The sequence below is a fragment of the Odocoileus virginianus genome, chromosome 1, assembly GCF_023699985.2.
Source record: "Odocoileus virginianus isolate 20LAN1187 ecotype Illinois chromosome 1, Ovbor_1.2, whole genome shotgun sequence".
Lineage (NCBI taxonomy): Eukaryota > Metazoa > Chordata > Mammalia > Artiodactyla > Cervidae > Odocoileus > Odocoileus virginianus.
This window is the reverse complement of record NC_069674.1, coordinates 11,098,382-11,114,810: the sequence shown is the minus strand read 5'-3', so window position 1 is coordinate 11,114,810 and position 16,429 is coordinate 11,098,382. Positions and strand designations below refer to the sequence as shown.

The 16,429-nt window shown below is 38.7% G+C and overlaps 1 protein-coding gene across 4 annotated transcripts in view; it reads right to left on the bottom strand.

The window, feature by feature from the left end:
- TPK1 (thiamin pyrophosphokinase 1) overlaps window positions 1-16,429 on the bottom strand; it is a 366,723-nt gene that overhangs the window by 186,103 nt on the left and 164,191 nt on the right. For 3 of the 4 annotated variants that reach the window (XM_020881673.2, XM_070461296.1, XM_070461272.1), the window contains one exon: window positions 15,531-15,603. In XM_020881673.2, the coding sequence (XP_020737332.1) occupies window positions 15,531-15,603 (73 nt within the window). Of the gene's footprint in view, window positions 1-13,372; window positions 13,444-15,530; window positions 15,604-16,429 lie in introns of those variants that run through there. The other variant, XM_070461315.1, reaches the window with a different exon arrangement.

The window sequence follows — 16,429 nt, the reverse complement described above, 5'->3', positions numbered from 1 at the left end:
AGACTGTATCTAAATAAACTAAAAATGTCTATAAACTCTAACCAAAGGCATTTATTAGTCATCCACAGTTTGTTAGAATTTTGACTAGTTTAAATGATCCTAATATTATCACAGAATGAGGATAAATTCACTAGAAGTAGAAACAGCTCCAGAAGTCCACTCAGGGCAACTTTTGACACCTAGAACGGTCACCTACAACACAACACATAGGTCTTTGGCCAATGAAAGATGTTTTCACTGTCTTCTGGGTCTTAAGATAACATAGTAATATCTAGAAGAGGAAAAATATAAAAGTAAAGATGAAAAACTATCACGATCCTGCAGACAAGAAAATCATAGAAATATGCTCATATTTATTTGTAATTATTGGTAATACAGAACAAAGTTCAATTCCCTGGAGTCATAAGAACTGGGCTTTATGAAGATATTCAAGATATGAGACTTGGCCAATTAAAGTATATAACATTCTAATAAACAGTTTCCAATGTTAGTTTCCATTAGATATGTGTATTTCATGTTAAGATATACAGGAATTTTCCTAAGCATAAACCATAAAATTCAACTACTACTATCTCTAATTCTTCTCAGTTGCCTGATATATATATATATATGTATATATGTATATGTGCATATATATATATATACACACACACACACCATACATATATGATTTTAAGATATATATTTTTTAAGATACAAATTAGTATTTTATGAGCCAGCAGGCAGCTCCAATCTCATATTATGCATTTTTCTTGTGTAATTTTTCTCACTCTACAAATAGAAATTTAAATAAGAATTCTAATAAATAGTTCGCTTTATGAATACACCACTTTTTTTCAAAATGGATTATTTTCTAGTACTACATTTTATTGATTCTTTTTTTAATTGATTGTGTTTTATAGTAAAATTGGGAAGAAAAAGACAGACTGACATTACAAATTTCAGTCTGTCAAAGTCAGAGCTATTCTGAACTTGTTCTAACCTAAAAAGGATCTCCTGAAGATGAAGAGCCACAATGCCCACTCTAAAATGCTTTCCAATAAGCTGAGATTTGTTTTAGCCCTAACAATATATAACTTAATTCTCTGAAAAATCAGAGAACCTTAAAGGTTCTCTTAAAATAGGATAATTAAAATTGTGATCTGTTGATAATTATCTTTCTCATTGAAATAATTCGAACTGAACAAAAATGGGGAAGAGAAATCAATAATAAAAAGTAAAATCTGATTACACGTCTTGTTATTTGAGATATGAGTCATTTTATATGAATTGTGATCTTGAATCTCAAAGATAACTTGATAAGGTAACTGTAATTATCACATTTTAAGGTATGTAAACTGAAGTATGTGCTTAGTCGCTCAGTCCAGTCCCACTCTGTGCGACCCCATGGACTGGAGCCTGCCAGGCTCCTCTGTCCACATGGCCTCTCCAGGCAAGAATACTGGAGTACAGAGAGTTTAAATAACTTGCCCAAGGTCACACAGCTGATAAAGAATGAGTATGTGATCAAAGAAGCCCATACTCTCCACCTACCATGCTTTGTACTCAACCCTGTTTACAATAAACTGGGTATTTTGGAAGGTTTAAGCAGAAAAATGCCTTTATAATTTATGAAAAGTGAAAAGTGTAGTTGCTCAGTTGTGTCCAACTCTTAGTAACCCCATGGACTCCAGCCCGCCAGGTTCCTCTGTTCATTGGACTCTCTACACAAGAACACTGAAGTGGGTTGCCATTTCCTTCTCCAAGGGATCTTCCTGACCCAGGGATCGAACCTGGGTCTCCTGCATGGCAGATTCTTTACTGTCTGGGCCACCGGGGCAGCCCAATTTACATGAATCTTTATTTAATTGGTTTTCCCCAGTTTTAAATCCGTGAAAAGTCTTTAACTGTCAGGCAGACATGAAACCTGCCTGACTCCACGCTGTTTACATTGTAGCCCAAGGCTTGGAGGACTCAGCGTACCCACAAACATCTGAAATGGGCAGTGAATGCTTAGTTATCCTTTTCCTTCCTTTTTTCTGCATTTCTAACTCATTATATTGTCACTATATTTATCATTTATGATATAATTCACTTTTTTGGCTATTAAACATATCTTTCTGATCAATATCTCTGTATAGAAGTGTTTATTTCTGATTATTTTTCTTAGACTTGAATTCTAAAAATGAAACTACTGGAAAAATAATAAGAACATTTTTTATGACTCTTGATAGATTGCCAGAGTGTTTCCTAGGAAGGTTGAAAATACGAATATTCCTACTCTGTATGAGGATAAAAAAAGTTTCTTCTTTTAAAATGTAATACTAGGGAAGATAATTCACCATGAATTTCTTACCGTGAATTAATTTACTTGCTATACTTCCTCCTTAATTACAAACAAATCATTAAGGAAAAGACTTTCATTGGAGAGGAAGGAAAAAGAAAGATAATTCTGGAGTGTGAAGCAGGGTTGGTACTAGAAGTGGTTTGCCCAACTGAGGACTGAGGTGGTAAAGGACAATATGACAAAAAAGGACACTTTGGGGAAGGGAAATAGGTGTCAATCAAGGGTGAAGAAGAGGAGGTAAGAAGATGTCAAGATCACCTTTCAAGCTGACTCTGAAAACATGAAATTCACTATCCCATCAAATTAGAATATTGGTAATTTTTTTTTTAAATAAAGCAATCATATAACATGAGTTTTGCGGTGTCTTAAAATTCTAGCTCCCACACACTATTTTCCCCTATCCACTACTGAAGCAGTCTTTCTTTTTGTATGTCGTTTTTCAGTCCCTAAGTTGTGTCCAACTCTCTGTGAGCCCCCTGACCGCAGCACGCCAGGCTTCCCTGTCCTTCACTATCTCCCAGAGTTTGCTCAAACTCATGTCCACTGAGTCAGTGATGCCATCTTGTTAGGATACGTTAAAAAATATTTAGGGAGATACACTCAAAGTGTCTTAAAAAATTGAATATACTACATTTTTAATAATGAGGTTCCATAATCTTTTATTAAACTGAATTGACCAGAACTCTGTAATAAGAAATAGCCTGCCAGATTAAGAGAACAGCAGGCATAAACCAAAATGACTTATACTCCGAATAATCAAAGATAGAGATCTAAAATTAGCCCAAACTTGTTCTCAAATTTGCTAAGAAGGGGAATAGTTACATAAAGCCAATTGGAATCTAAATGATCTATGTTCCTTGATACAGGTATGAAAATTGGCTTTTTACCCTGTAGAGATGTTATCACAAAAGTAACCATTTCCCACTTTCCTCTTTATTGTATAAGGCATACTCTGGTAGATTGCTACTTCAGTTTTATTTACCAGACTTCTAAAAACATTTCTACTTTTCAAGGTAGAAATTATCAAGTGACAACTGATGAGAAACAATTTCTTCAGCAAGAATGTCACATGATTATAAACTCTTAAAAACTCTTAAGTAACAGATTGCCTAAAATAATCAAGTGTTCTCTTTCTGTTTTTCTAGATGGTATATAAAAGAAAAGAATAAATGTAATTTAACCTTGCAGCAATTCTCCATTCAATCCCAAACACAGAGAGACATTCTAATCTGCTATAATCTTCACTGCCCTGGTGTTGTAAAATAACCTTTCCTTTCAACATGGCATTGAACAAAAACTTAAAAAACATTTCAAACAAGAAAACCACCACTTCTATTAACAGAAGTCAAACGTCATTTTAACACAGCACAAGGTCTCAAATAATGCCTTCTTTACTAAAAGCAGAGTCAAGAGTTCCCAGTGGAAGAGGGTGCCTAAAAGATTTAACACATCAGGCTCAGAATGCTTTTTCATAGCCTGCTTGCAAGGCTGCCTTTTGGACTAGTCCTGGAGGACTTGAACGGTAAACAGTTCCCTACACTGACAAACAACCTTCCCCAACAGTGGCTCACTGTGCCTGCCTGACTTGCACAAACAACACGGCTCACACGGAGAACCTGTTTTGTTATGGCTGTTGGTTGTTTGGCCCCCAGTAAATTCTGGGCATTGAGTCACCAACGAGCTTCCTTAGTGGTGACACAACACACGTCTTACAATCTGATTAAGGGCATCCTGTGTGACTCCACTCGGAAAGGACCCTTTTGACTAGTGACTCATTTTCTCCAGAATTTCTGCAGCGCCTTTCCCTTTAGCTGGTTCTGCTTCCCAGCCTCTCTCTGTAATAAATCACAGCTGTGAGTCTGACTATATACCAAGTCCCATGAGTCCTCTAGTCAATTATGGATTGTGGAGCTCGTCACGGGAACCCTCAAGCCAAAGAGCTACAGATCCTTCCTCCCTTAGGAGGCTTGAATAAGCATCTACTTTATAATGTTCCTACAAGCATGCAGACCCAGAGATCTGGACTTGTCCGGGGGCTGTTCCTTCACACCCACTACAAATATGCCAAGGATGGAACTGGTCTCCACTGGCTCTCTTCGAAGTCTCCCCAAAACAGCGAGGATGTGGGTGTGGTAGGAATGGGAGCACCGAAGGAATCCAGTGGGGGGAGGGGGGGATGTCTGTTCAATTACTCAGACCTCAGCAGACACAGAAAAGGGAAACTGAATACTCACAAAAGGAAGCTGCAAGATTTCCTCAACCTGTGAAACTGATTCTCACTTTACTTGGAGAAAACTCTCTCTTTTCATCCAGAGTTATGGTGTAGTGGCCAAAAAAGTGCATGCATTCTGCGGTCAGAATGCCTGCTCAGATCCTACTTAAACCATTTCCGACCTCTGTAAGGTTGGGTAAATTGCTCAACCTCTCTGTGCTTCCACAGCCAACTGTAAAATGTAGGTGACAGTTCCAACCTAATAGAATGTGATGTAAGGAATAGTAAAGTGTTAGTTGCTCAGTCGTGTCCAACTCTTTGTGACCCCACAGACTGCAGCCCGCCAGGCTCCTCTGTCCATGGGGTTCTCCAAGCAAGAATACTGGAGGGGGTAGCCATCCCCTTCAGGGGATCTTCCCAGGGTCTCCCGCATTGCAGGCAGATTCTTTACCATCTGAATCATCAGGAAGGCTCAGACTGTAAAGAATTACATGAATTTATAAATGAAAGTAACAAAGGATTACATGAATTTACAAATGAAAGTACACACAAAAGTGGTATTCTGGAAACACTTCAAAGTAATTATTGCCTATTACTATTTTCAAGATTGTTGAAATGGGAGGGGGTTTCAAAAGGGAGAGGATATATGTATACACACGGCTGATTCATGTTGAGGTTTAACAGAAAACAGCAAAATTCTGTAAAGCAATTATCCTTCAATAAAAAATAAACACATTAAAAAAAAAAAAAGATTATGTTGAGAATTTCTCACCCCAATCTTTAAAAGTAGAGAAAACCTGCAACACAACAAACTTACAAGCATCCAAATATATTTCAGCCTTTCAGAAACCAATATACTAACCCTAACTGTTAATGGATAAAGGGTAGTTTCTCAACAGTCAAACTCACTTGAGAAGCATAATACTGAGGTAAACAAAATTAAAATTTTGGCAGACTTACTTAAAATGATACTGTGCATGGTGAATTTTCAAGAGGGACCTACACACTGTCAAATTTCACAAATGCTTGTGATCACGGAAGTCTTTTTTATACTAATATTGTGTGGCACTTCATGTGAATCTTTTTTATACCAAGTATCTAAAAGCAGCATTAGATACCCGAGTCATACAAACTTTCATGAGAATCTACTAATTGCTGGGATCCCAGAATGAATGACAGAATTCAGGTTGCAGGAGATCACGCATTAATAGGATAAGGAGGAATTATGATAAAAATTAAAAATTAAAATTATGATAAAAATTATATCAATCAGGTTCTGCAAGGAAAAAACAAAGGAATACATACAGCTGCAGGGGAGAACCTGGGGGAGAACTGATGAGAAGGGGGTTCCATGAGCCAAGTGAATGAGGAGAGAGAATCAGCCACACAGACCCCACAGATGAGAGTTAGAGGAGAGGCAGCGCGCTGGCCCGACCCTGGAGTCGTAGCTGAGGCACTGGAGAGTGCTTAGAAATTTAAAGAGCTTCCCTGGTGGCTCAGATAGTAAAGAATCTGCCTACAATGCAGGAGGCCTGGGTTCAACCCCGGGGTCAGGAAGATCCCCTGGAGGAGGGCGTGAAAACCCACTGCAGTATTCTGGCCAGGAGAATTCCAGGGACAGAACAGCCTGGTGGGCTACAGTCCATGGCATCACAAAGAGAAATTTAAAGGGCATAGGCTCCCCCTTTTCAAATGCCTTAAGTATGTTAAACAAATCCAAAACAAAACAGGCTTTGAAAAATAAAGACAATTTGAAAGGACTACGATTGAGGCAAGCACAAGAATGAAGGTGTATTCCTGAGACAGACTCACATAAAGTCCCCTGCCTGTCTCATCATTCCCTTCCTGCGATGCTAATAAGCAGAAGCCAACCAGATTTAAGAATATAAAGTGAAGAATCTGTCACTCAGTTGTCAATGGAAACTGCCTATAATTCCTTTAACAAAGCCTTTATAGCTCAGCATATGTTAATTAGTTTTACAGCTTAAGCCTAAGAAATTACTGTACTCAGGGGATGTGTGTGTCTGTGTGTGTGTGTGTGTGTGAGTTTTCCACTTAAAAAAGTATACCGATAAATCTAATTGAGTTTTATATATTTATACAATTTTCTCCATCTGGCGTAAAAGTCAAACTTGCTAATGTTTTAAATTTCTCATGGCCCAGCTTGCCTTTTCTCTAAATTAATTAATTGTGGACTGCCCTGGTGGCTCAGATGACAAAGAATCTGCCTGCAATGCAGGCGGAGGTTCGATCCCTGGGTCAGAAAGATCTCCAGTATTACCATGTCTAAAACATGTTGACATCTGGCTGGGCAAAAGTGGGTAAGAGACACAGCTAAAGAAGAAAATAATAACATATATGAGATTAGGCAGAGCAATGCAGATGTTTTTCACTGAAGATTAAAAGCATCTGTCCAGATTATGTTAAATTTAAAGAAAATTGAACCCAAGGCATTGTCACCTCAAGAGAATGTTATCATTGATTTTGACTATGAAGCAAATTAATGTTCATAAATTATATACTTATGGAAAAGAAATGATTAGAAATCCCTTTAAAACCAATGTTACTAAAGATAGTTATTCAAAAGCTCTTAAGTAAACAATTTTGCAAAATAAAACAAAATACTACCACTTAACATTAACATATTCTTTAAGCACTTCAAGAGCTCCTCCACATGTGTAACATTCAGTTCATCAGTTCAGTCGCTCAGTCGTGTCTGACTCTCTGTGACCCCATGGACTGCAGCACGCCAGGCCTCCCTGTCCATCACCAGCTCGTGGAGTTGCTCAAACTCATGTCCATCGAGTTGGTAATGTCATTCATCAGTATCATCCTCTGTCATCCCCTTCTCCTCTCACCTTCAATCTTTCCCAGCACCAGGGTCCTTTCCAATGAGTCAGTTCTTCACATCAGGTGGTCAAAGTATTGGCATTTCAGCTTCAGCATCAGTCCTTCCAATGAATATTCAGGACTGATTTCCTTTAGGATGGACTGGTTGGAACTGCCTGCAGCCCAAGGGACTCTCAAGAGTCTTCTCCAATGCCACAGTTCAAAAGCATCAATTCTTTGGCGCTCAGCTTTCTTTATAGTTCAACTCTCACATCCATACATGACTACTGGAAAAACCATAGCCTTGACTAGACAGACCTTTGTTGGCAAAGTAATGTCTCTGCTTTTTAAAATGCTATCTAGGTTTGTCATAGCTTTTCTTCCAAGGAGCAAGCATCTTTTAATTTCATGGCTGCAGTCTCCATCTGCAGTGATTTTGCAGTCCCCAAAAATAAAGTCTGTCACTGTTTCCATTGTTTCCCCAACCATTTGCCATGAAGAAATTGGGCCAGATGCCGTGAAGAAATTGGGCCAGATGCCGTGATCTTAGTTTTCTGAATGTTGTGTTTTAAGCCAACTTTTTCACTCTCCTCTTTCATTTTCAACCAAGAGGTTCCTTAGTTCTTCTTCGCTTTCTGCCATAAAAGTGTGTCATCTGCATATTTGAGGTTATTGATATTTCTCCTGGCAATCTTGATTCCAGCTTGTGCTTCATCCAGCCCAGAATTTCTCGTGATGTACTCTGCATATAAGTTAAATAAGCAGGGTGACAGTATACAGCCTTGACATACTCCTTTCTCAATTTGGAACCAGTTTGTTGTTCCATGTCCAGTTCTAACTGTTGCTTCCTGACCTGCATACATAGATCTCAGGAGGCAGGTCAGGTGGTCTGGTATTCCCATCTCTTGAAGAATTTTCCACAGTTTTCTGTGATCCACACAGTCAAAGGCTTTGGCATAGTCAATAAAGCAGAAGTAGATGTCGTTCTGGAATTCTCTTGCTTTTTCAATGATCCAACTGATGCTGGCAATTTGATCTCCAGTTCCTCTGCCTTTTCTCAATCCAGCATGAATATCTGGTTCACAGTTCATGTATTGTTGAAGCCTGGCTTGGAAAATTTTGAGCATTACTTTGCTAGCATGTGAGATGAGTGCAATTGTGTAGTAGTCTGAGCATTCTTTGGCATTGGCTTTCTTTGAGATTGGAATGAAAACTGACCTTTTCTAGTCCTGTGGCCACTGCTGAGTTTTCCAAATTTGCTGGCATATTGAGTGCACAAATCTTTTAGGATTTGAAATAACCCAACTGGAATTCCATCACCTCCACTAGCTTTGTTCATAGTGATGCTTCCTAAGGCCCACTTGACTTCACGTTCCAGGATACTTGGCTCTAGGTGAGTGACCACACCATCGTGATTATCTGGGTCGTGAAGTTCTTTTGTACAGTTCTTCTGTGTATTCTTGCCACCTCTTCTTATTATCTTCTGCTTCAGTTAGGTCGATACCGTTTCTGTCCTTTATTGAACCCATCTTTGCATGAAATGTTCCCTTGGTATCTCTAATTTTTGAAGAGATAGTCCTTCCCATTCTACTATTTTCCTTTATTTACTGCACTGATCACTGAGGATGCCTTTCTTATCTCTTTGCACTGATATCTTTCCACTTATGTCTTTGCACTGATCACTGAGGAAGGCTGTATATTGTCACCTGCTTATTTAACATATGAAGAGTACATCATGCAAAATGCCAGGTTGTATGAATTATAAGTTGGAATCAAGATTGTTGGGAGAAATACCAACAACCTCAGATATGCAAAAAAAAAAAATCTCCTTGCAGTCCCTTGGACAGCAAAGAGAACAAACCAGTCAATCCTAAAGGAAATCAACCCTGAATATTCACTGGAAGGAGTGCTGCTGAAACTGAACCTTCAATACTTTGGCTACCTGATGCAAAGAGCCAATTCATCAGAAAAGACCCTGATGGTGGGAAAAACTGAAGGCAGGAGGAGAAGGGGACAACAGAGAATGAGATGGTCGGATACCATCACCGACTCAATGGATGAGTTTGAGTAAGCTCTGGGAAATGCTGCAGTCCAGGGGGTTACAAAGAGTCGAACATGACTGAGCGACTGAACAACAGATGTGCAGATGATACCACTTTAATGGCTGAAAGTGAAGAGGAACTAAAGAGCCTCCAGATGAAGATGAAAGAGGAGACTGAAAAAGTTGGCTTAAAACTCAACATTCAAAAAATGAAAACCATGGCATCTGGTCCCATCACTTCATGATAAATAGATGGGGGAAAAAGTAGAAACAGTGACAGATTTTATTTCCTTGGGCTCCAAAATCACTGTGGATGGTGACCGCAGCCATCAAATTAAAAGACACTTGCTCCTTGGAAGAAAAGTTATGACAAACCTAGACAGCATACTGAAAAGCAGAGACAACACTTTGCTGAGAAAGGTCCATATAGTCAAAGCTACAGTTTTTCCATAAGTCAAGTACAGACATGAGAGTTGGATCAAAAGAAGTCTGAGCACCGAAGAATTGATGCTTTTGAATTGTGATGCTGAAGAAGACTCTTGAGACTTCCTTGGGCAGCAAGGAGACTAAACTAGTCAAAATATTCATCAGAAGAACTGATGCTAAAGCCAAAGCTCCAATACTTTGGCCACATGACACAAGAGCCAGTTCACTGGAAAAGACCCTGATGCTGGAAAAGATTGAGAGCAGGAGAAGGGGACGACAAGGATGACATGGTTGGATGGCATCACTGACTCAATAGATATGAGCGTGAACAAACTCCAGGAGGCTGTGAAGGACAGGGAAGCCTGGCGTGCTGAAGTTCATGGGGTTGCAGAGTCTGACGTGGCTTAGCCACTAAAGGACAAAAACAATATAATTTAATAACCTATTGGTTTGTTTGGTCACTCTTTGTCTAGCCCAACTATTGCAGTTCTACTCTTGCTACCCCAGAATTGGGGGTGAAGGACACTGACATGATGGAACTGTGAAGGGAAAGTGTCTGGTTCTCACACTGACTATCATTGCTTTGCTGGCATTCTTTCCTGGGGATGTTAATTACCTTGTGCATAAATAACAATCCTGTCCAACAGACCAAATATGTAATCTGTTGAAAAGCAGGGTTAGGACTGAACCCTAGTTTTCACAAAATTCTTTTCATAAAAAAATATAATGGACACTGATCCAAAACCTGTCTTAACTCTATCACTTTCCTAAAGTCCCTTAGGTTTTTTGAGCCTGAGTTTCCACATCATAAAATCTGGCTAAATAACACAGTTCAATGTCTATTATATTTTAAACTATTTTACATTTTTATCATTATATTTATAACATATTATTATCTTCTATCCTACACATCTACGTTTATGGAAAAACATTTTATTCTGTGACTCTTTAAGACATTAAATACTGCAACTAGTTCCTAAACATTCTAAGTATAAGGAAGCATGCTTTAAAATCCCACTCCTATATCCAGTAAAGACCCCAAAGACTATACAGTGAAAGAATTTCAGAAGTTACATGAGATATTACAGTTTCTTCAAAAGGTCTCAGGAAACTGAAACACATGAGGGCATGATTGATGGAATAATTAAAAAGACTGAAGTAGGTGATTTTAGCCTTGAATCAAGGAAACACTGACTGACTCAGAAAGTGAAAGATATAAAGTAAAATAAAATATCAAGGGGAAAATCTGTAAGAGACATTCCTCATTCTGAGTTCATATTAGTGAACCAGGCAGAGAAGAACTAAGACAAATGGGCAAAAGGGGAAACACAAAGATGTCACAGCTATCTGAGAAGGAGGCTTTATGGAATAAATTAAGAATGGCATACCATATGCCTCGGGAAGTGGACAGCAATCGGCTGGTCAAGTACAATCATATCATATCTATATGTTTAATATTAAAACTATCAGCATGGAAAAACACATTGACAGTGACAAGTCACACTGCTACTCATTTGAAATTTCAGATTACGCTTTGGCATGGATCCAGTGGTATACCACGGCTTCACTAAAATATGCAGTTTTCAAACTGCTGCATGTTAACAAGAGGCATAAATTGTACATCCTGGTTCTTATCCTGCGGACCATATGGAATTAAGCGGTGGATCAGAGCTTGCCCCACTTCTTGTCCAAAACCCAAAGGAATACATAATCAAGGGTTATAGACATAAAGACTAATGATTAAGTGGTTGGGATATAACCTAACTCGAAGAAGCTTATGCATATAAAGATCTAATCAAAGAAAATGTGCTAATGCTTATGTTTTCCTCTTTCTTCTTACACAGAAGTGAAAGTTTGCAATCCCATGGACTGTAGCCCACCAGGCTCCTCTCTCCCGCGAGTTCTCCAGGCAAGAATACTGGAGTGGGGTTCCCTGCCCTTCTCCAGGGGATCTTCCAGACCCTGAGATCCATCTGGGATCTCCTGCATTGCAGGCAAATTCTTTACCATCTGAGCCATCAGGTTACATATTACCAATTAAAGACCAAGAATGCACTGTGATGATAGGAAAACATTTTTCTCATTGCCTAACCATCGGCTTTATCAGTACTAAGTCAGATGGTTTGTTAGCCCTCTCCACATAGCTATCAATGATCCTTGCCTACTGATATTGATGCCCTTGTGCAGCCTTACTGCACATTTACCAGGGTTCATCTGTATGACTAACAACATCTGGCAGAAGAGACAGGAAGATGATATATCACTGATGAAATCAAGTTATAAAAAAGACCACGATTTCTGTTTTGGCAAGCTCTCTTGCATGCATGTCTTTTTTTCCCTTCCTCTTTTCCTGGAAAGCAGTCTGCCATAATGTGAGCAGCCCAATAGCAAGGAGCTGACAGCTCCAACCAAGAGCCAGTGAGAAATAACAACCAGTAAAACCAATAACCAGAGCAATAATCTTGTAAACAATTTCTGTAGACCCAAGGGAGCCGTAACAAGCCTGAAAAATCAAGCTGTGTTATAACTTCACGAGAGACCTTGAACCAGAACCACCCTATTATTACATGACTGACTCTCATACTTCTTACCAAGACACCCTGTGCAAGAGAAACACTGTTTGCTGGGATTTTTTAATTGGAGATAATTGCTTAACAATATTGTGTTGGCTTCTGCCATTCAACTGATGTGAGTCAGCCCTAAGTATACATACGTCCCCTCCCTCCTCAGCTCCGCGCCGCCCCCCAGCCAACCCTATCCCACCCCTCCAGGCCATCACGGAGGACAAGGCACCAGCTCCCTGTGCCATGCAGCGACTGCCCATTAGTTGCCTGTTTTACACACGGTAATAAATACGTTTCAATGCTACTCTCTCAATTCGTCCTACCCTCTCCTTCCCCTGGCCATGTCCAAAAGTCTGTTCTCTATGTCTGCATCTCTACTGCTGCCCAGCAAATTGGTTCATCAGTACCATTTTTCTAGATTCCATATATGTGTTATTAATAATATACAACACTTGCTTTTCGCTTTTTGACTCAGTCCACTCTGTAATAGGCTCTAGGTGCATCCACCTCACTAGAACTGACTCAAACGCATTCCTTTTTATGGCTAATTGTTTGCTCTTTTAAGCTGCTACATTTTAGGACAATTTATTACGTAGTAATAACTAGTGAATACAAATGGCAAGAAGTGGGATATACTGTTGAGAAGCTGACAAACCAACCACTTGATATTTTAGTGTTTTCAGAAGTTTATCATGCAAACCAATTTTAAAGTCCTATGAACCAGTGATGGCTACAAATCTGCTTCATGCTTTAAACAAAAATTTAGTATTTTAAATTTCTTCTTTAATTTACTTTCCACAATAGAGCCTCAGTTTTACCTTCACTGAAGATCCAGACCAGGTGCAAAAAAAAAAAAAAAAATGTGTATGAAAGTGGGAACAACCTCCTTTCACTTGTAACAGACCAAGTGCTTCAGTTGGAGATAATGGCTTACATGAACTGTGTGTAACACTGCATTAACTTGTTGTCATTACCATCGTTATTAAACACAGCCGAACATTCACCATGTGCTCCACATGAGCTTCTACAAGACGCCACTGGTGCCCTGCAGGAACACAGCCAAAGAATTCAAAGCAATGAATTCTCATCTATACATAAAGGAAAAAAAAACTGATTGTACTCCATCAACTTAGAAGTATGCAAAGTAGGAATTATAAGGTTCAGTTAGTATTTCTTTTTGAACTAAACCTCAACAAACATAAATGGAGATTAAAATCAAAAGTGATGCAGGAAATGCAAGAGAAATTCATCTAAAGGTAAAAATTTCCCTTTACCCCTGAGCCATTCAGAAACAAAAAACCCTGGCTTCCCATTCTTTCCAGCTATGTCCTTATGTTCTGCAAGAACTGTCAGACTGACGCTTGCAGTTTTGGCAAGCCCGAAGCAAGAGGGTGGGTGGCTGGGGAGCTGAGGGGAAAGGAGAAAGGGAGAAAAGGAGGGAGGGAGGGAGGGAGAGAGAAAGAACAGACACATCTGGTCAGATCTTCAACTGGTTTCTGAGTCTGCCTGTCCCTGCCTCTCCTGCTGTTTCTTCTGCTCCTGAAAATATGATTAATGTCTATGAATTGGCAAAACTCTGGTTTATAAGCAAGGCTGAGGGCTTTCCGTCCCAACGAGGTTGAGGTACGGAGTTAATGAGAAGTGAGGCTGTGGGGAATGAACAGAAACATGCCAATGTTAAAGTAATTGAGCATGAATATCAAACACTGACTTGGGAACAGTCTTCATTTGCTGATGGGAGGTCTGATCAGCTGCAGGGTGGATGGCTGGGTGCACAGACCTGCATTCATTGCTGGCCTCAGAATTTCCATCACAACAGCCTACACTTTATAACCTCGGTATTTTGTTTCCTCAGCTAGATTCCTATTTCCCTTTTCTTCTCTTCCTTTTGTTCTTTTTCCCTCCCCTGCTTCACGCTCTTCCTCTTCCTTTACTTCCATCCTACAAAAGCTTTCCTCTTGTTTATGAAGTTATCTCATCTATCCTCAAGCCTCACAAAGAATTTAAAGCTCCTCTCAATAATTGCTTTTTCTTTAGAATATGCATAATTTACTAATGCCAGTTCAGAATAACACAGATGATGGTGTTGTGGCTAGAAGAATTGCTGATGCTATAATTTTCATTTTAAAAACCTTGCATTGTCCTCTAAAGCCAGTGAAAGCTTGAATTATTAATTAGTATGAGACACTACTCTGTCTTCTATCATTCTCAAATAGTTTACTTGTATGTTCTTAAGTGGCAAAGATCTTTGGAAGATTTGCACAATAGTGACAAAATGAACACCTTAATAAGCTCTACATTATTACTAATTTCAAGTTTTAATGAAGTGTTATTCAGAAGAGTAATAATAGTTTTAAGAAAACTAAATATTAAAAAAAAAAAAACCTTTGGTTCTAAAATTCTGTGGTTGTTGCTGTGTAGCTGCTAAGATATGCCTGACTCTTGTGTGACCCCATGAACGAGTCGGCCAGGCTCCTCTGTCCATGGAATTTCCCAGCCACGGATACTGCAGAGGGTCACCATTTCCTCCTCCAAGGGATTTTCCTGACCCAAGGATTGAACCCAAGTCTCTTATGTCTCCTGCTTTGGCATGTGGATTCTTTACCACTGAGCCACCAGGGAAGCCCTCTAAAATTCTAGGAATGTACAATAAGGCATTTTTACAAAAATTAATTTACAAAGATTTTTTTTCACTAACAATACAAATGGACAAAATTTAAATGTACATCAATTGGAAACTGCTTAAGTAAAATACAGTACTATTCATTAAATGAAATTTAAAATGATGTATGGAAAATACATAACTAATGAAGACGTAGACAACACAGTATACTTTTAATGAACCAAAAGCTCTAAATTCTTTTAATATATACATGCTCAGACGACCAAGCATTAATGCTTATCTAATGGCCATAGACTTTCTAAGACTGTGTTTCTACTTGTCACTTTCTAAATTTCCATTTGAACCTGTAGGACAGCTGCTAGACAGAATACTTTTTAAGTAACAAAATAACAAAAAAAAATGAGTTTCTCAATCCCTACATACACCAACAAAAACAGAAGGAAAAAAAAAAACAAGGAAAAGCAATCACATAAGAAAAGACCTTAAATATAAAAGTGCTAATGGTTTACCTTAATAGCGTAGTATTCTCTGACTTCAGGCCTAATAGAATCAAAGTCTCCACTGATGAATTCAGGCAGAAAGCTGAAAGAAAGAGTTCCAAGTAAGTCAACCATTTAAGATCATTAGTAGCTAACCTTCAAAACTATGATGATAAGAACCAGAGAGAGAGCTAAGGTACTCAAAAGGAAAACGAAACAGAGTCTATTTTCAGAGTGAATGGGATGTTATATCTTAGGCACTTAATTTTCACTTAGAAAGACTGAGGGGAATTCCAGGTACCCAAATAATGTGTCAACTTAATCTCACTATCAGTCAATATTTACCTTGCTTAAAAAGACAGATGAAGATTAAAGAAGACTGCTGCTTTGGCAAAAGCTTCCAGTTCAAAACCCTAACACAAGGACTCTCTACAAATAGACAAAACTTTAAAAAATACCTTCACATCAATTCAAAACTTTCAATAGATTTTAACAGAATAAATAATAATGAGGATGAGGCATTTTTGCAGTCCATAAGTCAGTTTAAAAACATTTTCCAAATAGCCTACTGACATATTTCTAGAAATAGAGGAGTCTTCTCGTTTTGTCTGCAATACCACAAAGATCAGGGTTACTAAATAGGAGAGGATTCTCCAAATGGATGTTTCTAATTCTATCACGATTACCGTTTTTCTCTTCCCTACCATTTTCAGAACTCCTTTAGGAAAATCTCCCTTACTGTATAAGCCATCCTTTCCTATTACAAGACATCTGATGACCTGGTAGAATTTCTTCCCACTAAAAATACCTAACTGTGAAGAAATAAAGCATCCCTGGACTTCTCAGTGCTCCTGCCAAATGCTCTAGCTTCTGAGCTTCCAAAGTATATATGAGATAAGGAAAAGAATGCTTGCTTTCATGTCTTCCAG